General features: G+C 43.7%; 1 protein-coding gene across 1 annotated transcript in view; it reads right to left on the bottom strand.

The window, feature by feature from the left end:
• The window catches only part of SLC6A14 (solute carrier family 6 member 14), a 110,598-nt gene extending 95,654 nt beyond the window's left edge, over positions 1-14,944 (bottom strand). The window contains exon 1 of the mRNA XM_085864028.1: positions 14,761-14,944. Within this exon, the coding sequence (XP_085720154.1) occupies positions 14,761-14,838 (78 nt within the window). The 5' untranslated portion in view covers positions 14,839-14,944. The remainder of the gene's footprint in view (positions 1-14,760) is intronic.
• Positions 14,945-22,109: the final 7,165 nt, after the last annotated feature.

Genomic DNA, 22,109 nt, shown 5'->3' on the forward strand with positions numbered 1-22,109 from the left:
ACCTATTTTAACTGGGGTATGCACCGGCCCAATACACTGGTACTCATTTTGCCGACCTCGGAAGGATGACAGGCTGAGTCAACCCCCTGGTGTATTAATTCAGTGGCCCAACGGGGCTTGAACTCAGGACCTTTTGGATCCCAAGCCGCTGCCCTAACCACTGCGCCAATACCAGGATATATATATATATATATATATATATATATATATATATATATATATATATATATATATATATATATATATATATATATATATATATATATATATCCATGTGTTGTAAGAGGCGACCAGGGTTGCGTCAGGAAGGGCATCCGGCGTAAAACATGTGCCAAATCACCATGCGGATCATACGGATGATCCGCTGTGGCGACCCCGTATGGGAGCAGCCGACAGAAGAAGATATATATATATATATATATATATATATATATATATATATATATATATATATATATTTATCTGAATACACCAGTTTGGAGTATAGGCAAACACCTATACTCCGATCTCTAGCGGTAGCGCACGGTGGACACAGACTGCCACAGAGGCCGTACGTAGGATGCACAGTGGGGGTAGGGGAACAGTGCGTCTACCCTGCGTTGCCCGCAGCTAGTCATACAGACCGCAAGGCCACCGTACGTTGAACACAGGGACGCCTTAGGACTACCCCACAGCGACCGTGGAAATAGTGCGGCCGCCGTAATTTTTGGGGGGTTGGCAAAATTCATTTTTCATTGATAAGGCCATACGCTCTCTGAATTGACAGACACGTGCGGCGGCCACAGAGTTTCTGAGGTGGCCTCAGGATGGCCCTACGCCATATGGCTATATTTTACAGGCCGTAGAGTCGCCGTGGAATTATAGTGCGGAGTTATAACTTTTTTCATTTCTACGTTTGCCGTAGCAATTTGACAAGCCAAAACAAAAGAACTGGTAAAAAAAAAACCCACTCGTTACCGTCCGTCTGGCCGCACGTTCGCCTTTGGGCCCCCCTGCGGTCCCCCTGCGGTCGCCTTGCGGGCACCTTGCGTCTGCATTGAAAATTATATGGCCGCCACAGGAATTCTATGGCCGCCACGCCCTAAGGTCACCGTGCGACATCAAATCAAAGACCGTACGGCACCACCATGCTTTCGGTCACCACAATTTATAAATACACCGTGCGGCTACCAAAAAAATAAAAACATATTTGACCGTGGAAATACTGCGGCCATCGTATAATTGCTAGTGGCCGTAGATTTTGGAGACCCCATGGCCGCCGTGGCAAATGTGACTTCGGCCTAAGAGCCTACGGCAACCGCACGAATAATGCAAGCCTACCGTACGCCCTACGTACGGTCGACGTGGAACACATCTGCGTCATGGCTACGGCTTGTCGAATTGCTACGGCCAACCTAGAAATGAAAAAAGTTATAACTCCGCGCTATAATTCCACGGCGACCCATACGGCCTGTATATGTAGGGCCAAAAGATAGCCATATGGCGTAGGGCCACCCTGAGGCCACCTCAGAAACTCTGCGGCCGCTGCACGTTTGTCAATTCAGGGGGGGTACGGCCGCTGTATCCTCGCGGTAGAGCAAATGTGACTGAGGCTTTAGACCCCCATATATCACATAGACCCTTTAGACCCTTTAAACCCCTATCGACAATTTCGATATTTACACACTTTAGACCCCTTAAACTTTTATTTGACCTTCTTAGTCCTTGTATGGCACTTTCAACACTTTAGTCCCCTTTAGACCCTTAGATCCTTCAGACCCTTTTAGGGTAAAAAGGGTTTCAGGGTCCTTCACTGGACAAAAACCAATGGAATGTTTTTCATCGATTCAAGACCTTCTCACACTGCATAGTTTTCACTGTGCGAACACAATCCTCTTATCAGACCTCTCAGCCCCCATAAGCCCCTAATTATACATCAAATCAAACTGCAAATCAACTTTATCACCTAAAGCACCCCAACTATGACCACCCTCCATTGGGAGACCAGCGTCTGTCCCAATTGGGACTATTCATTTCAGATTGTGATCTTTCAGAATTGAACCCTTACCTAATTAACAAAAAAACACATTTTTTATCATTAACTGGAATAAATTTATCCAATTTTCATGATATAATATTTTATGGATACATTATACAGTAGATGGGGACACATTTTCTTAATTCACACTCTACCCCTAAATGTTGAAGATCAAGGTCATGTAGTGGTCCTAAAATAATATGGCTATGATTTGGATTGCCAGAGCAGGGGGGGGGGAGTTGTGGGTGGGCCCACACCCCCACCCTTGGTGGACACAGATATCTAGTTTGCCGTGGCCCGAAAACCCAAACAAACAAGATATTTATAACAGCCCTCACAACTCCCCCCCCTCCGCCCCTCCCGACATGATTAATAGTAAACATAACTACAGGACCACTGAACCTGTAGCTTACTGCACCCTGGCATAATGCTGTAAGTCAAAATTGGTAGCATTCTGAGAGGTGAGTTTGGTGAGGAAGATTTTTATAGGAATTTCCATGATTTTCCAAATATTTTACTAAGTCTGCCATTTTGACACATTTCTGGTCACGCGATCCGCATGACTTCCACAATATAATTAACATCCCGACCCTACCATAATGTTGCAACCCAAATCTGTTCACATTCTGACAGGTGGGTCAAGAGAAGAAGATTTTGGAAGGAATTTGCGGGACTGCCATTTTGACACTTCCGGTCATGTGATCGGCGTGGCCTCTGCAATTTAACATCAGGACCCTGTCCTAATGTTGGAACCCAAATTTGGTAGCATTTTGACTGATGGGTCTGGAGAAGAAGATTTTTGAAGGAATTTAAGTGATTTCCCCAAAAATTGACTCGTTTGACCATTTCAACACTTCCGGTCACGTGATTGGAATGACCGGCAATTTCACATCCTTATCCTGGCCTAAAGTAACCCAAATTTGGTAGTATTCTGACTGGTGGATCAGGAGAAGAAGATTTTGGAAGGAATTTGCAGGACTGCCATTTTGTCACTTCCGGTCATGTGATCTGCATGACCTTTGCAATTTAACATCCCTGCCTTGGTCTAATGTTGTAACTCAAATTTGGTAGCATTCTGACTGGTGGGTCTGTGGAAGAAGATTTTTAAAGAAATTTACCAAGTCAGCCATTTTGACATACTTCGTAGTCATGTGACCAGACCGAGCTTTGCATTTCCTGTTATCAGTCAGGAGAGTAACGTTGCTGCAAAAAAAAGAAGTCGAAAAAGAAGATGGACAGAGTGAAATGACAATACATTCTCTGAAATGTAAATTCCAGATAAGGGAATAATGTTTCAAGTTTATTTTAAACTTACCCTGTGTATTTACTTACAAGCCCCAGATCTGACCTTCACATTGGTGTTTAGAAGCACCCGAATCAAATATGCTGTCTCCCTGTAATTATTTTGTTATGCAGCGGCACACCTCTCTGACTTCATTAACTGGCAAATACAAAAGCATTTGCTAATGCCCAAGTGTTGACATAACACCACCAAATAAGACAGAGCTAAAAGTTTTGTCCATGCACCTTGATCTTATTGCTCATTCACAAGTTAGAACACCAATTACCCTGAATCTAGCGTTGTATATTCACCATAAATCTGGAAGTAGGAGTCTTGTTGATTGTCTCTATTAACTTGGATACTGTGTTCACTCTAATGAAGTATGTTGATTTCCGAGCTCTGTTGTAATGCGTGAGATGAGCATAACTAAGGTTCTTAATTGTTGAGAAATAACAGTGGATTTTATATATATATATATATATATATACACACTATAAGATGTTACAATAATCATTGTGAAACTACTTTTACACTTTCAGTCGATATACTCATAGAACACTGTTCAGAAGTTTGTATTGTGCACATGTGCTAAGAGATGCAATTAGTGTTTGTACCTTAGAAAACATATTATTCCAAATATAAATGGGTTTTAAGTCATCCTCACAAATAACTTTTTGGTATTTTCAGGTTCGCATAGAAACGCTTCTAAAAAAACATTTTGCAGGGTGGTTGACACCACTTTTTGAAATCAGCAGACATCAAGCTGCAATCCAATGTTAAAGTTTTTGTTATACCATTTGGAGGAGTATTTCAAAATGTGGGTCCTCAGCCACTAGTCTATAGTTGAAGGTACAGAAATTTCGAATTTGGCTCGAGTGCTGGCAATAGCTCATCTACCTTTTACGAACACTGTAGGATATTTGATATCTACCAGCGAACGCTAGCAGACGGGACACCCAGTTTAACGTCTATCCGAGGGATGGCACACACATTGATGAATTACTCTGACTGTGAAACACCGGGATGGCAGTTTATAGCTGGGTCAGATTCAAACCCAGGCTTGACAGCACAGAGCAGAGGGTGTATACTTTTATGTTATCCCTCCTCGATTCAAATATTTACATTTGTTTCCCCAATTATTTTAACACATTTTACATAGTATGTCCAAGTGTCAGTAGCATCTTCTCATCTAGTTACTGCAAAACTTATCAAACGTTGTTGCTGTGGTTCCTCCCACCCTGTCAGTACCCATATATAAAACCATTTTCGTCAAGTTATAACAAATTAATTGTATCAACATCTGGTTGATAGAAGCAGATTTGCCATCAAGAAAAGAAGGTGGTACCTGATGTTTTGGAGCATTAGCCCTTTGTTAGAGCCGATGCCGCACTTTGGGTCGAGATTTATTGCTCGATTGCTCTTTATAGTCAAATCTGGAGAGAACATTATGTTTCAAACCAGTTGCTTCCATCAACGACGACAAGACATAAGTAATATGAAAAACTCATTCTCGTGAAGGCTTGTGTCATTCTGCATTGGGAAGCCAAAATGGATGGAAACAGAATGTTGATGGAAGTATGACAACCACTAATGCAGGAAAGTAGAGAAAAGTTGAGGTTTTGGGCTTTCCCCACTTTTGAGAAAAAAATGGCCCAAATTTACTCCAAAAAAAAAGGATTAAAGTCTGAAAAGTTAGCTTCTCCTTGCTTCCCAAAGCAAAGGTTGGCAAATTTCGATCAGCGCTGTTGGTTTCATCCACTGACAAGAGAATTCTGAAAAGTATCTGTAACCATTGGGTGACAAGAATGATATCTCTACATGTCATCTCCAATCTGAAGGTACCGTACCGTATGAGTGCCTGAGAAATTACAACATGATAAACATAGTTTCTGTTGCTGCTTCCCAGTATAGGCAGAGTACTAACCTTCTACCCATCCTTATGGGGTGAGCCAACCGATTTATACCACTTGAGTGGCCAATTTATTGAGGATGTTGATATGGGTCATGTGCAGACATGTATGCAGGGTCATGTGCAGGTTATGCGAACTGCATGTGGATTTCCAGGATCACGCAGTTAATGTGACGATAATTAATAATATTACATGTTGTACATTCATTTTCCTGCTTGGGATACTTTCCTAGATTTATAAATTGCCGACTTAGCAATTTCTTAACTGTGAATCCATAGTTTATTTCAGTTTAAAAGTTATTTGATTTTTTTGTGTGTGAGGGTCTAAGCTGTCTAATCTGTCTGAAGGGTGTAAGGGGTCCAAATGGTGTTAAGGTCAAAGGGGTCTTAAAGGTCTTGGGGGTATTTAGGGTTTTATCAGCGTTTTGGGTCTTTGGGGTCTTTTGGATCCTCTAGTTAAGTATTTCAGGTTACAATTGTGGGTGTCGTCAGGTCAGCTGTCCAACCAATGGGTGAAGAGTGGATATACATACATGCATAATCACATACACTTGCTCCATTTTATATATAGATAAGGGGTGTGTAGCATTGGGATTCTCATGTGTGTACTATTTGTGAACGTCTTTACAGCTGTGGATGAATTCTGGCAAGGGTTTGAAACAGCAAAGGGCTCACCTAGGGTAAAAGCCTTTAATGGTTGCTTTATGTAGCTTCTTCAGCTCAGAGCATGGGAGGAGTTGATTTATTTATATAATCGGAGCCACTTGGTTTTAATTGATGAGGTGAAAGCTAATTGGTTATTCTCTCCATTCCCAGGAGAGAGATGTGGGTGGATCTTTGTTTTTCATATATATATATATATATATATATATATATATATATATATATATATATATATATATATATATATATATATATATATATATATATATATATATACATACATACATACACACGCAAGCTGTGTGTGATAAAGATTGGGTGATTTAGAGACTTTAGTAAACCAAGAAGATTCAGGTTTAAAGCTGCAGCAAAAATGAACCTGAGTGGCAAAGATGAGACAAATGGCCTCATTTCCTTGTTTGGGATCTATTTCTTAATTTTCAGACATGGAAACACATACATACAATTGCCTTGGGGGGGGGGTTGTGCCTATGACCTGGCCCTGGGTACCCCCAGCATGTATATTTCGATCTACTGGTGGATCCTCAGTACAATCTGGTGAGCACATTTTGGTGTTTTCAAATTTAAAACAATTTTTTTCCAATGAAGCAAGAAAGATAGATGAAATTTGTATTTTATGTGTAATTTTCCATTATTAGACAGACATTATATTTCTGCTGCTTTTGGGATGGATTGTCATGATTAATTATTCTTTACTTGTGAAATCGATGATTCGCATGTATATTGGTTGGTCTGGTGTGTTATTATCTATCTGTCTGTGGCCTCCAGGTCGCAATTTTACTCCGATCTTCATGAAAATTAACCAGCTGGTGGAGGTAGTCATAAGCAAGTAGCCTATTGTTTTTGAAGTCAAAAGGTCAAATTTATCGTCAATTTTCATCCGATTCACTGTCTACAAAACCGAAAAACATAAGTGGACGGTGAGTCCTCGTTGAGGTGAAGCCTTGGTCGACCCATGTGAGTAAGTCAATTGTAAGTGCAAGTATGGTCGACCCATGTCAGTAAACATACTGTTTGAACAGAGTTGGACCAAGAGTACTTCTCGTAATTACTTAACATTAGACCACAACTACGTCTTAATTATGTCGAGTAATTAACATACAATTGGAATGTACCTTTTCAACTTTTACACCCCCGAGACTTTTCAGACCCTCTTGAAGACCCTTACACCCTTTGGACTGCTTCGGCCCCTCAACCCTTTCGATACTTCAGACCCATAACTATAATTGGAACATACCCTTCGACCTTTAGACCCCTAACACTGTTTAAACCCCTTGGACCCCCTTGAACCTTTATACCCCTTAGACCTGCAGACCGTTTAGACCCCCTACACCCACACCACACAAACATCTATGGCGTCTTCTTGCAATATACAGACGATACTTTTTTCAGCAAGCAATGAGCAAACTCCACCCAACCGAAGGGTGGGTACTCTGCAAGTATGAACATAACTTGGATATTGGGGCACTGAATTGGATCACCAATCAAAACCGAGAACCATATTGTTTTTGAGGTCAAAAGGTCACATAAAATCATCAATTTTTATCCTATTAACTTTAAATTTGAACAGGATTTGCATATTAGCTCATAAAATTGGTTCACTAAGAATGATCGATTTAGCCGTTTCGACATGCCAATAGTTTTGATGACAACAATTTCACCCCATTATTTTCACATGGGACTTTTTGTGAATTTGTTCCTACCATACCTCAGTAGTTTATCAACATACCAAATTGAAACTTACACCACTTATTTGTACATATGTTTAGTATATGTCAGTAAAATTTGGCCACAATTACTCAAAGGTCAAGGTCATCCAAAATATCTAAAACACCTATGAGGCCACAATTAGAAAATGTATCTGCCAAATGTGTTATGCGCAACAATAAATTATGTAAAACAGAGTTGATAAGTCAAACATTAAACATTTGAGATTGAAAAATTGCTGTTTCCATGGTAACTATTGTTTATTTGGAATTTGCAAGTATCGTGTTGTGCATGACATGTTTGTTTAACTCATTGTATTTCAAATCAGTTTTTTTTTCTCATTCTTCTCTAATATTTGTGTCCTCTCGTTGTTACCATATTGTGGTTCCATCACTCTAATCGTTTTTCCACAAGATGTAAAAATTTTATTTTGTTTTTTCTCATTTATAGAGAAAAATATTGCATTAAATAAAAGTTCCCCCTTTGTTTCCCTGCCATATTGTTGGAATTTCCATGAGCATCTCTGTTGGAGTCATGTTGAGGAAAGGAAGATGCTTTGAAAAGCCAACTAGCTTTGCAAAGAGGGAGTTAAAAAATGGACATCGAGTCCTGAAGTAGAGCGATACTTTATAATTCATCAAATGGAAACTGTAAAAAATGACAAACATCTAATAAACTGATAATTATTGCTAGAAGAAAGGTGGTAGTGAGGAAATATTTCATCATTTTTGGTAGTGTCCCAGAACCAATCAATAACTTTATTACCCGTTACACATTTGGACAGGTTCGGTATGTGACAAGGACAAATTGATGAGATTTTGGTGAAGATCCGGATCCGGATACGAGAATTTTTGAAGTGATTCTTCACCATTGGTTGATGGGGCTAATAACGATACACAACATGATCTCAAAAAGTTATGAACGGATTCGGACAAAACATGGTGGAGAAGTTGGGTGAATGACAAGGACAAATTGATTCAATTTTGGTGAAGATTGGGATCTGTATCTGCAGAAGAGCATTTAAAAATAATTCTTCACCATTGAGAGGTCAGGTCAGGTATGGGAGCATGTGCCAGAGCAGCATGTCGCTGCATCCACTTTCCACCGGTACTCCAGGGGCCATCCCCCAGGAAGATGCCTGGCCCATCCCCATCTCCTTGAGATACTGAGCAACCTGCTGCAACCACGAGGCATGTGGTTGGCCCATTGGCCTCCTCCACTCACGAGACTCTCTCGCTGAGAGAATCTGGTGAGCAGGATCAGCGTCAGGAAAATGAGCCACATGTCCATACAGCCGCAGCAGACGCTCACGGGCTATGCTGGTAACAAATCTCATTTGAGTCTCTCTCAGCAACCGCTCGTTGGACACAAAGACCGACCAGTGATAGCCAAGGATTCTCCGAAGATACCTGGTACCAAAGGAATGAAGTCTCCAACAAGATCCCTGGTCAGAGTCCAAGACTCACATCCATAGAGCAAGAATGGAAGCACAAGCACCTGAAGACAAGGACTTTCGTCCTCCCGCACAGGTACCGGCAGCGCCACACCCCATTATCCAGTGAATCCATGACTCCCAAGGCCCAACCCAGACGTCTGATGACCTCTGACTCACAGCCAGCAGAGACATGAATATCACTGCTAAGGTAAGTGAATCTCTCTGACCTCAACATCCTCACCACAAACAGGCACAGACAGGACAGCAGCATCCAAGATGTTTTTGAAAGACTGGTTCTTAGTTTTGATCCAGGAAACCCATAATCCCAGCAGCTCCGACTCCTCATTCAGAACCTCGAGGGTCCCTAAAAAGATATCTAAAAATCTCCACAAAAATGACTGCATCATCTGCGAAATCAAGGTCAGAGATCTTGACATTCCCAAATGATGCAGCACAGATTGATCTCTCCAAGATCCCACCCAGAATCCAGTCCATCCAAGTGTGGGGTCAGAACACACCCCTGATGAACTTCAGTAACAACTGGAAATAAGTCAGAGATGGTACCACATCTCAAAACACCATCAGTACCAGAGTAGGGTTCAGATATCAGATCGATCAGTTTTGGTGGCACCCCACGAAGACCAAGAATCCTCAAGAGGGCATCCTGATTCAGTGAATCCAGCGCTTCACAGAGATCAACATTGGCTGCAAGTAGCCCCTGCCGAAACTTTTGTCTGCATTCGGTGACTACCCAAAGAGCAAGGATACGGTCAATCGTTGACCTCTTTGGGGTAAAGCCTAACTGCTCTGGACACTGGTGCTCAAGCAGATGGTGGCAAACCCGATCAAAAATTATCCGAGCAAAGACCTTGCCCAGCACTGAGTACAGCGTCACCCCTCGGTAGTTGTTGCAGTCTTGGCGATCACTCTTCCTTTTCCAGAGAGGGACAACAAGGCCCCTCTTCCAGTCAGTTGAGATGATGCGTGTGTTCCAGGCAGAGCACAGAACTGCATGCAACGACACGAGTGCAGCATTTCCACCAGCCTTAAGAAGTTCAGCTTGGATGCAACAGATCCCTAGAGCTTTACCCCATTTCAACCGGTTCACCGCAGCCTGTGTTTCCACAAACGAAGGTGGACCGCAGTAGGTTGGAGGGTCAGAAAGTGATTGTACCACCTCTGACGTCCAACTTGACATCTGGTGGATCAGCCTGGTACAACCGCTCAAAGTAACCATCACTTCGGACTCCTCTGACAAGAGCCTACCACCCTCTGCTCCAACTGTAGTACACCGAGGGATGGGCTTGGATTGACGGAACGTGTGAATTCCCCTGTAAGAAGGACGAGAATCACTTGACCATAGGTGATGCTCTTCCTACTCACAGATTCCTCACACATAGGCCTCCTTGTCGACCCTTAGCGCACCTACAGTTTTAAGCCTCAGCTTCCTGAACAGCTCAGCTCTGCCATTCAGCCTGGCCCAGCAACTCTGGTCAATGGTATCCAGTGTCCCTTGAGAGACAAAATTCTTCTTTGCCCCATGGTGAGTTCCAAGGCATCCACCAGCAACATAAAGGATGGTGGTCTTCAAGGCACTCCACAAGTCTTCAGGGTTCCCCAAAGTACCCAGACCCCCCAAATCTCCACTCAGCCTGTTCGCAAACTCCTCAGCTACCCTCTCATCCTTGAGCTTGCTAACATCCAGCCTTGGCTGGAATGGTACCATACTCCTGGATTTAAGGTGCAACTTAAGAGTTGCTACAACAAGCCGGTGGTCAGTATTGAGGAACTGAGCACTCCGGTAGACCCTGCAGTTCTGGATCTTCCTCCAGCGACCATCAACGAGCACATGCTCAATCTCCTTTGCCACACCGCCAGTGTTGGAATACCAAGTCCAGCGATGAGCTTGTGGGTGCTAAAACCATGAACTGGCCACCTAAGTCCATGACTTCTTGCAAAGTCAAGGAACTTAGTGCTATTCAGGTTCACAGTTCCAGAACAATGAGGACCAATACACATCTAAAAAGCATCCCTATCAGTTCCAGTCTATGCATTGAAATTCCCCAAGACAAAAAATGTATCTCGCCTGGGGCAGTGATCAACCACAAACTCGAGCGTGGCATCGAATGCATCCTTCATGGTGAGATCACTCGCCTCAGTCGGAGCATATACACAGACCAGGGAAATGACACCCAAGGAGTGATGAATCCTTAGTCTCATAATATGCTCATTGACTGGTGTTACCTCAATTATCATTGGAGTAAGCTTATTGGACACAGCTACAGCAACTCCTTGGGAATGGTAACCATCAGAACAACCAGACCAATAGTAGGTGTAACCACCCGCCATGATCTCACCGCAATCCTGTCTCCGAACCTCAGTGAGTGCTGCATTACCGATGCCCAAACGCTTGAGCTCAGATGATAACAGGGACAGGTGATCATCCTCTCTTAGGGATAGGACATTCTCGGCACCCACCTGAAGGGACCGCCTCAGGTTAACCCAAGGAGACCGCCGTCTTGTGGATGACACCTCAGCACCACCCCGACACACTCTCCCGCAATCGGGCCCAGAAATGTCATCCTGTGATTTCCCTCCTTTCATCAAAGATTGGGGTCCCGAAGGCTTTGCCCCAATCCCATCATCTGGTGAGCTGCCCTGCGAAGGGAAGCTGCACAGAAGGTACTCCCACGGAGTGGGTTTTCAGATCTTTTTTTATGCTTTGAGAATGTTTTGCGAAATGAAGGGTTTTATGGTTGCCAAAGTGCAAATCCTGCCACCAATTTCCTAATAAGAAGTAACCCAACTGCTGGAGGACGTCCGCAGACACAGTTGGGCACTAGATATGGATGGCTGTTGGCTCACAAGGAGCTCCTCTGCCCTTTGACAGGTTTTGTTTTTAATCCTGCTGGGTGTCCATATCCAAACACCCTACTCACCAAAAAACCTGATGGGGGAGACTGTTTAGTCGCCGACAACCCGACCATGGAACAGGTTAGTACAGGTTTACATGATACCGGTAGCAAGTGACAGATCTGATCTGGCCTGACCTGACAATAGGGCCATTGAGAGAGGGCCAAAACTATATATATATATATCTCAAAAAGTTTTGGACAAGTTATGACAAAACTAGGTGGATGAGTTGGGTAGGTGACAAGAACAAGTGGTTTCAATTTTGGTTCTGGTCCGGATCCAGATCCAGCCGATCAGTGCGATACAAAACGTAAACTGTTCAGCCTGGCAGAGGTATGCACTCTACCGAGTGCTGTTCTAGTTATCTATTTGGACATATTAGTCTATTCACACCATCCATCAATATTTTACACATTGTACAATCGGTTGCCTATTCGACTGAAATATTTTGAATGTCATCATTGTAGAACGGGACTGCTTTGATGAAATGATTTCCAACAACAGCTAAGATATACTCACTAATCATATAACTCACTCTGCTACAACCAACACAAAAAAAACACAATTAACTTTTTGTGTACCCCTCAATCCCACTCACTTCCATTACCTTCGCGAGCAATCACAGCGTTCCCCATTGGAATAAAGCATGGGGAAATTATTCTCACGATAAACAGATTATTAGACTTTGAAAAAAAAAATGCAAAAGGAAACATTACGTGAAACATAATCCGAAGAAGTCACCGTGATAACGAAAACAAAGGTCATCTGCCATCTGCTTGGAAATCTGCTAACATCACTGCCCTGCATAACAAAGGTGCAAAAACAGATCCCTATAACTACAGACCAATCAGCCTTCTCCCAATCATCAGCAAGGTGATGGAATCCATCATCGCCTCAGATATGAAATCCTTCCTCTTCTCCAATGGCTTGATTTCCAATCATCAATTTGGTTTCAGACCAGGTCACTCTACCCTGGATACGCTGCTTCTGCTCTCCCATCAATGGATGGAGGTCCTCAATGCCAGACAGGAAATCCGAGCCGTATCCCTGGACATATCACGTGCTTTTGACACAGTCTGGCACCCTGCCCTACTCACCAAACTCTCTTCCCATGGTATTCAAGGCCATCTCCACTCATGGCTCGCAGACTTCCTCTCCTGTCGCAGTCAACGTGTGGCCCTAAATGGAGTTCTTTCATCCCCTCTTCCTGTGCAGGCTGGAGTTCCTCAAGGTAGCGTTCTGGGCCCTGTTCTTTTTCTGGTTTTCATCAATGATCTCTCGGACTCTCTGGAATATCCTCTATTTCTCTTTGCTGACGACTCCACCCTCTGCCGTACCATCTGTCATCCCTCAGACCGGCAAGCAGCAGCTTCTTCACTCACTGCAGATCTGGATAAAATCACAAACTGGTCCAACACGTGGAACATGTCTTTCAATCCAGACAAATCTCACACTCTCACTATGTCTCTTCGAAAGGACCGTTTACAAAACCCCCCCATCCACTTTCTCAACAATCCTCTGGAAGAAGTCTTTTCTTTCAAGCTTCTAGGTCTCACTATCTGCCATGACCTTTCCTGGGAAAGTCACATTTCCAACCTCGCCTTAAAAGCCAGTCGCCGACTGGGAATCCTCCGTCGTGCTAAGTCCTTCCTCGGCCCTCTTGAGCTCCTGACCACTTACAAAGCTTTTGTCCGTAGCCTGATGGAGTACTGCTCTCCCCTCTGGGCTGGTGCTCCTGCCTCCCACCTTTCTCGGCTTCACGCTGTCGAAACCAGGGCATTTAAGATCATCGGCATCTCCCGCAATGAAGCTGAGTCTTTGGGCCTCTCACTCAATCACCGCAGGTTGGTCGGTGGTCTTTCTGTCTTCTACCGACTCCTCTCCAGCCTTGCCCCCCTGCTCTCTCTGCGATTTGTCCCCACCACATTTCCACAGGGCGCTCAAGGTCCACCAACAACCCCCTTCTGGTAAAACTACCAAAATCACGAATCACTGCTCATCTTCACTCTTTCATTCCTCTTTTTCCCGCCTTTGGAATAAACTTCCTCACTCTATTCTTTCCCATTCTTCCCTCCAGGCTTTCAAAACAGCTGTTCACCACCACCTCTTATCTTCCCCCATCCAAATCCTCGATCTTTTCTACCCCCGATAATCCACCCAAGCCCACTTCCTTCATTTCTCCTGCTTTCCTTCCTGAAAGTCCCTGAAATGTCCATCTTCTCTTCGCCATGTTCCCCGTCCCATCCCCATCCCTCTCCCTTCCACAGTTCACCTAATGTGTCTGTTCCCCACTGTTTTGTCCCTTCCACTCCCGCCCCTCTTGTCTCATGCCTCCTTGCTGTGAGTTGTGTGTTAGCTCTCATACGAGCCTCGACCAAGGTATACAAAAAAAAAAAAAAAAAAAATAAAAAAAAAAAAAAAACTTTGTGTTCGCACAACAACAAAAAAAAAAAACAACATAAAGCTCGATTCTAACAAAAGAAAGTTGAAAAACATCTCAACTCAGAATTCAGAACGATTCCAAGAGTAGTTAGTATTCATTCACAATTGCTCTGAAAATCTATTTTAACAAGCTTACCAGACACGTTTTTCATGACCAGACACGTATAATTAATGGCATCCATGGATCTGCCGACACTCCATTTCAATTTGCTGGCATGGTAGTCGTGTCAGGAGCAGGTAGTTGAAATCAACAGATAAATTATCAGCTCCGGGGAACTGCTTGCCCATATCCTTTAGTCCGTGAACCCCGGAGGAAGAATTCTAGCATTCTAGTGCTCTGCAGGAGGAACGGGCAGCAGATGAAGTCTCACCTTTCCACGTTTTGAGATGAAGTTCTTCAAGGACTTCAACTTGCTCTCCCCTTCCTTGTTTCTCGGCTGCATCTCCATCTCAGGGTTTTCTGTGTCTCTCTCTCTCTCCTTCCTTCCACCCCTCCGCTATTCAATCACAGGCCACTTTATCAGTTCACATGCAAGCATTTATAAGGACCCAACCGAGTGCATTTCATGCTCATTGGATAACGAGTCGAAGCGCACTGCACGCCCATTGGAAGAGCTCAAACTAATTTTTACCTCCCTTTCCTGTCAGTACTGAAACCAGGTGTGTTCTGATGGATTTGTGAAGTAAATACTCATAAAGGTGCAAAACATGCGCGTGTTTTTTTACTTTGCCAATTTATAAGTACATTTTGTTAGTAGTAAGGAATATAAAGGAGGCAGAATGGCCAAGAGGAATGTGCACTTGCCTCTAAGCTGTCTAGCCTGGGTTTGAAACCCGACCCAGCTGGAAACTGTCATCCTGGTGTTTCACAGGCAGGCGATTCATTGATGTGTGTGCCGTCTCTCCGATGGGTGTTAAACTGTCCACTGGCATTCGTTGGTGGACATTAAACATCCCAGGTGTCCTTCACCGAGTCGGCGAGCCATCACTGGTACCATGAACACAGTCCAAAGTCCTGCCCTAGTGACTGCTGTGACCATAGTCCAAGGTCCTGCCCTAGTTACTGCTGTGAAAGGCAATGGCAAACCACCCAGTGTAAACCTTGCCAATAAACTGTTTAATTGCAGTACTGATCCTCTGTTCTAACAGAGTATGGAACATTCAGAGTCTGAATCGGAAGGCGTATGAAAAATTTAATCCTGTATATCATGTATATGTGCCTCCTTGTACTTTTTGGCATGCCTTGTCTCATTCGGAGACTTTTTCAACTCCCCCATGTGAAGGAAGAGAAAATGAGCGTCTTGTTGATTGAAGGATGATGCAATTCTGGCCATTCAGGTCGTCCTGTCTTCGCTTATAGAGATCGAGACAGAGACAGAGCGAGATAAAATGCAGACATTCTGCAATTCCTGACTCAAAATGCATCAGTATATTTTCCTTGGGGAGGGAGTGTAAACATGGGGTTGGGGTAGGATGGGGTGTGGAGAGTTTGTTATTAGTCCTGATACCGGTCTCACAGAGGGGGCTATATCGGTTTGCTCTGTATCTGTCCGTCCCACCTGTGGTTTTCCAGATTTTTTCGCCATACCCTTTAACATATTCAACTGAAACTTGTTACATGGCTTTATTATGGCAAGTTACAGAACGAGTTCGAGTTTCAGGGCGTTTCGTCAAATTTTCACAGTTATACCCTTTTTAGACTGAAAAAAAAATCCCATCGGGAGGGGACGTGTATTGCAAAGCAATCCTCGCTCTTGTTGACTCGAATTGCCAGCCCAGTTCTCTCTATTAATCATACAACTAATACCAGTCATCTCGCCTGAACTTATCTTCTCGGATGCATGAAATCAGATCAGGCAGAGCAGAATCGAGCCCTGGTCGTACTTGGATGGGAAAACTCCAAAAAAATAATATTACATGAGTTCCCTGACAAAGAATTTCAATACAGGAGGAGGCCATTATAGGTCTACACTATGTTTGTCAGTGCTCCATATCAGAAGAAGAAGAACAAGAAGAAGAAGAACAACAACAACAACAACAAGAAGAACAACAAGCCATCCAGTATTTCATGTCCATTCAAGGAATGAGGCCCTATGTAAAGCAATGCCCTGCCTGTGAAGTATCAATCTGACAGGCTATAGTGGGTTGAGAATCGAACCCAGGCGAGAGAGCTCAAAGGGAAGTGTACCATCCTACATGTAACATACATACAAGATATTTAGGAGTACTGCTATAACTTCTGGGCATGTGCACCTCGTTTCACACCTTGCTCAGCTTCATGCCATGGGAACGAAGACCTTCAAGATCATTGGAATTACCCACGATGAAGATGAGTCGATGGGACTATCACTTTCCCATGAAAGACAGGTTGGTAGTCTGCTCACCTCCACTCATTCATTCCTCTTTTTTCCACATGTGGAAGCAACTTCCACATTCTCTTCAATCTCATTCTTGCCTCAAGGTCTTAAAGACAGATGTTCACCACCATTTCGGATCATGCCCCATCCAAAACCATGATCTTTTCTCCACCCATAAACCCACACCACCACCCCCAACCCTTTCCAAATTTTCAGTTTTCCTTTTGTATCATCTTGTTCACCACATGTATCCTCCCCTATCCCTCATCCCTTCCCACACTCATTTGAACAAGTATGCCTCTGTTTTGTCCTTCAACCCTGCTGGTGTTTCATCCATATATATATATATATATATATATATATATATATATATATATATATATATCTATATCTATATCTATATCTATATCTATATCTATATCTATATCTATATCTATATCTATATCTATATCTATATCTATATCTATCTCTTCTCTTCTCTTCTCTTCTCTTCTCTTCTCTTCTCTTCTCTTCGCTTCTCTTCTCTTCTCTTCTCTTCTCTTCTCTTCTCTTCTCTTCTCTTCTCTTCTCTTCTCTTCTCTTCTCTTCTCTTCTCTTCTCTTCGCTTCTCTTCTCTTCTCCTCTCTCATTACATCCTGATCCGTTCAGTGCATTCGCTCTTCCAAGTGTCTTGGAAACAAAATAAATTTAAAATCTAGACAGATTATTGTTGTGTGTATAAGGCATATGCATGATGGGCCAAGCTTGTGTGGAGGCTTTCTTGGAAACCTCTTACCACTCATTTCCCTCAACCTCAGTTCCATTTCGCCCGGGGTGTTGTTGGAGGAGTCGTTTAACGGAATAATTGGACAATAGCACCGTGCAGAGACATCCCTGGAGAGATCTGCTCGTGAGATTGTGGCTTTTGAATGGCTACCCTACAGGTGGTTTGCAAATCTTGTTGTGGAATGTCGCCTTAGGGAGGATAGTGGAAAAGAGAAACAAATGCAACAATTGCAATTTAGTACGTTTTCCAAAACAATGAATTAATTATTATCGATTGGTGAGTCAAATTCCAGAAAAAGATCTTTATGTTCAAACGAGTAAAAAAAACAGACTGTTGGCTTCATGTCTTCTCTAAAACACATCAGATGGTACATTCTGTCTGAAGATCCAGGAACAAGAACGTGAAGCAAAGTGGAGTGGTTTGTAAAACCATCAACAGCAGAGTGTTACATATTAACTGATATCTTTAATTTTGCCCAAAATACAAAAGATAATGCACGCGTTTACACAAAATGTCTGAAATATAGTTACTTTTCTCAAAACAAAGAAAACTTCACAATAATTTCAGAGAAAGGTTTTGCTTTCTAATTCGACAACACACTGCACTTACAAACACGTTCAAAAAAGAACAGTTATACAAGTACACGATTCAGGAAAATTACATCACGAGTATATTTGAACATAATGCGGATTGTGAAATGAGTGGAAAGAGGGTTACTAGATTATTTTGGTAATCTCTGACACACAAACTTTCTGAACTATGATGATTTTCACAGCTCTGTGACAAATGCTATGTGCGTGTGTCATTGGTTGTTTTCCCCATATGTGGGTTTCAAGGGTGGAACAGAGCCCTCCTTGGTCTCAAAGTATCTACGTGTGTGTGTGTGTGTGTGTGTGTGTGTGTGTGTGTGTGTGTGTGTGTGTGTGTGTGTGTGTGTGTGTGTGTGTGTGTGTGTGTGTTGGCTGCTATCTCCAGAAGTCGGTGGGTTCTAGGAGGTGGAACACCTCTCTTGGTGTGTGGTTCACCAACAGCATGCACACAAAAGTCAATCAATGCCAATATGTGTGAACGTCTTGCCGATTCCCAGTTCCTATTTTGTCGAACCGGAATGTCAGGTCATGCCAGACCAGATCTGTGACTTTCTAAATGTACCATGTAAACCTGTACTGAATTGTTTCATGGTCGGGTTGTCAGCAACTCAACCGTCTCCCCCACCAAGTTTCTTGATAAGAAGGGTGTATGGATGCAGACACCCAGAATGATTAAAAACAAAACCTGTCAAAGGGCAGAGGAGCTTCTTGTGAGCTAACAGCCATCCATATCTGGTGCCAAACTGCATCTGCGGACGTCCTCCTGCAGTTGGGTTATCTTTTCTCAGAGGTTGGTGGCAGGATTTGCACTCTGGCCACCGTAAAATAGTTCATTCCACAAACACATAAACAACATACAGAAAACTGAAAACCCACTCTGTGGGAGTACCTCCTGTGCAGAGCAGCACAGCGGATGAACGGATTGGAGCAAAGCCTTCGGGACACACATTCTTTGATGATAGGAGGAAAAGCATGAGGTAGCTACCTTCCTGGGTCGGATTGTGGTTGTGTGTGTCGGAGAGGTTCTGAGGTGTTGTATACCAGTTGACGGTCTCCTCAGGTTAACCTGAGGCAGTCCCTTTGGGTGGGTGCCTGGAATGTCCTATCCATAAGAGAGAATGATCACCTCTCACTGCCATCATCTGAGTCCAGCATTTGACCATCAGTATTGCAGAACTCAGAGTTTCAGAGACAAGGTAGTGGTGAGATCATGGTTGGTGGTTACACTTACTCTTGGTCTGGTCGCTCTGATGATTACCATGCCCAAGTAGTTGCTGTAGATGTATCCAACAAGCTGACTCCCATAATAATTGAGGTAACACCGGTCAACAAGCACATTATGACACTAAGGATTCATCACTCCTTGGGTGTTGTTTGCCTGGTCTCTGCATATGCTCCAACTGAGGCGAGTGATCTCGCTGTGAAGGACGCATTCAATGCTGCACTCGAGTCTGTGGTTGATCAGTGCCCCAGACATGATTCTTTTCTAGTCTTGGGGGACTAAAATGCATCGACTGGCACTGATAGGGATGGTTATGAGACATGTGTTGGTACCCATGGGTCTGGAACTGTGAACCAGAACAGCACCAAGTTCCTTGACTTTGCAAGAAGTGGTGGACTTAGGATGGCTGGTTCATGGTTTCAGCACCCACGAGCTCATCGCTGGACTTGGTATTCCAATGCTGGCAGTGTGGCAAAGGAAATTGACCATGTCCTCAATTATGCTCACTGGAGGATGATCCAGAACTGCAGGGTCTACCAGAGTGCTTAGTTCCTCAATACTGACCACCGACTTGTTGTAGCAACTCTGAAGTTGTCCCTTAAATCCGGGAGAATGGTACTATCCCAGCCTAGGCTGGATGTTGGCAAGCTCAAGGATAAGAGGGTAGCTGAGGAGTTTGCGAATGGGTTGAGTGGGGATTTAGGGGGACCCGGAAGAGTTATGGCATGCCCTCAAGATGACCATCATTGACCGTCGCAGGGCCATACTTAGTGGCAGAGTTGAGCCGTTCAAGGAGTTGAGACGTAAAACTGTACATGCACTGAGGGCAGACAAGGAGCCCTATGTGCAAATAATCAGTGAAGCGGTAGAGCATCACTTGTGGTCAAGTGATTATCGCCCTGCTTGCAGTGCAATTCACGCATTGCGTTCTTCCAAGCCCGGCACTCGGTGTACTGCAGTCAGAGCAGAGGGTGGTGGGCTCTTGACAGAGGAGTCCGAAGTAAAGGAGGTTGCTTTGAGCAGTTGTACCAGGCTGACCCACCAGCTGTTGAAATGGATGTCAGGGGTGTAACTATCCCTCTTGCTGACACACCAATTAACTGCGAACTGCCTTCATTTGTGGAAACAAAGCCTGCGGTGAACCAGTTGAAAGGGGGTAAAGCTCTTGGCATCTGTGGTATCCATGCTGAACTTTTCAAGGCTGGTAGGAATGTTGGACTCGTATCATTGCATGCAGTTCTGTGCTCTGTTTGGAGCACAGGCATCACCCAACTGACTCAAAGATGGGCCTTGTTTTCCCTCTCTGGAAAGGGAAGGATGATCGCCAGGATTGCAACAACTACTTAAGGGTGATAATACTCTCAGTGCCGGGCAGGATCTTTGCTTGGATAATTATTGATAGGGTTCGCCACCATCTGTTTGAGCACCAACGCCCAGAGCTGTCAGGGTTTACACCACAAAGGTCAACAATTGATCGTATCCTTGCTCTCCGGGTCCTCACCGAATGCAGATGAGAGTTTTGGCAGAGGCTACTCAGAGCCGATGTTGATCTCCACAAAGCGTTTGATTCAGTGAATCGGGATTCCCTCTAAAGGATTCTTGGTCTTCGTGGGGTGCCTCCAAAACTGATCAATCTGATTTATGAACTACATTCTGGTACTGAGAGGGCTGTTAGTTTTTGTGGTTCCATCTCTGACATATTTACAGTTTTGTCAGGGGTGTATGTACTGGCCCCCACTATTTTGAGCATTTGTACAGACTGGATTCTGGTGAAGATGTTGGAGAAATTAAGCTGCGGTGCATCTTTTGGGAATGTCAAGATCTCTGACCTTGATATCACAGATGATGCAGTCATCTTTGGGGAGATGCTGAATATCCTCATGGGTGCCCTCGAGGTGCTGAATGAGGAGTCAGAGCCACTGGGATTACGGGATTCCTGGGTCAAAACTAAGATCCAGGCTTTCAATGACATCTTGGATGCTGCTGTCTTATCTGTTCCCATTTGTGGTGAGGATGTTGAGGTCACGGAGGGATTTACTTGCCTTGGCAGTGATATTCATGTCTCTGCATGTTGTTAGCCTGAGGTCGATAGACGTCTGGGTTTGGCCTGGGAAGTCATGCGTTCATTGTATCATCGGGTGTGATGCTGTCGGTACCAATGGAGGAGGACGAAAGTCCAAGTCTTCAAATCCTTGGTCCTTCGTCTTGCTCTACGGATGTGGGACTTGGACTCTGACCAAGGATCCATGACATGAACTTGGGTAGATGGGTAAGACACAGCAACAGCCCCCCCCCCTTTTAAAAACTTAAGCAAATATGTAGTGTAATAATTGGGGGTCCAAGTACTCATTTGTCAAGAAAACAAATCATGAAAATCAGATCAACAATTATTTTTTCTTTCTATCTTGTCTATAAAGCAGTCCTGAAAACACTTTCCTGGTAAGAAATCACATCACACATATCAGAGTTCATGACTGGGAGGTTTATCATTTTTGCCGGTGTAAAAGTAACTTAGTTGTACGATGTTATGCATTATCGGAGTCGAGAGAGACAATCTGTCATTTGACAGCTTCCTGGTATACACAGGTTCAACACTTCAATTGGTATTCAAATTTTCTTTCTTTCTCGCACCCAAAATCTAATGGCTCTGTCAACCAGATGAGGTGTTTGTTTGGATGATGGAGAAGGCATCGGTTCATCAATATGCTGATCGAGGGGAACAGTTCGTCCAACAGGTGGTGTAATGTGAATAGTTATTGCCTGTCCCCCATTTTCAGCAGAACCA

The sequence above is a fragment of the Eptatretus burgeri genome, chromosome 18 (assembly GCF_056783735.1).
Source record: "Eptatretus burgeri isolate ZD-2024b chromosome 18, Ebu_testis_v1, whole genome shotgun sequence".
Lineage (NCBI taxonomy): Eukaryota > Metazoa > Chordata > Myxini > Myxiniformes > Myxinidae > Eptatretus > Eptatretus burgeri.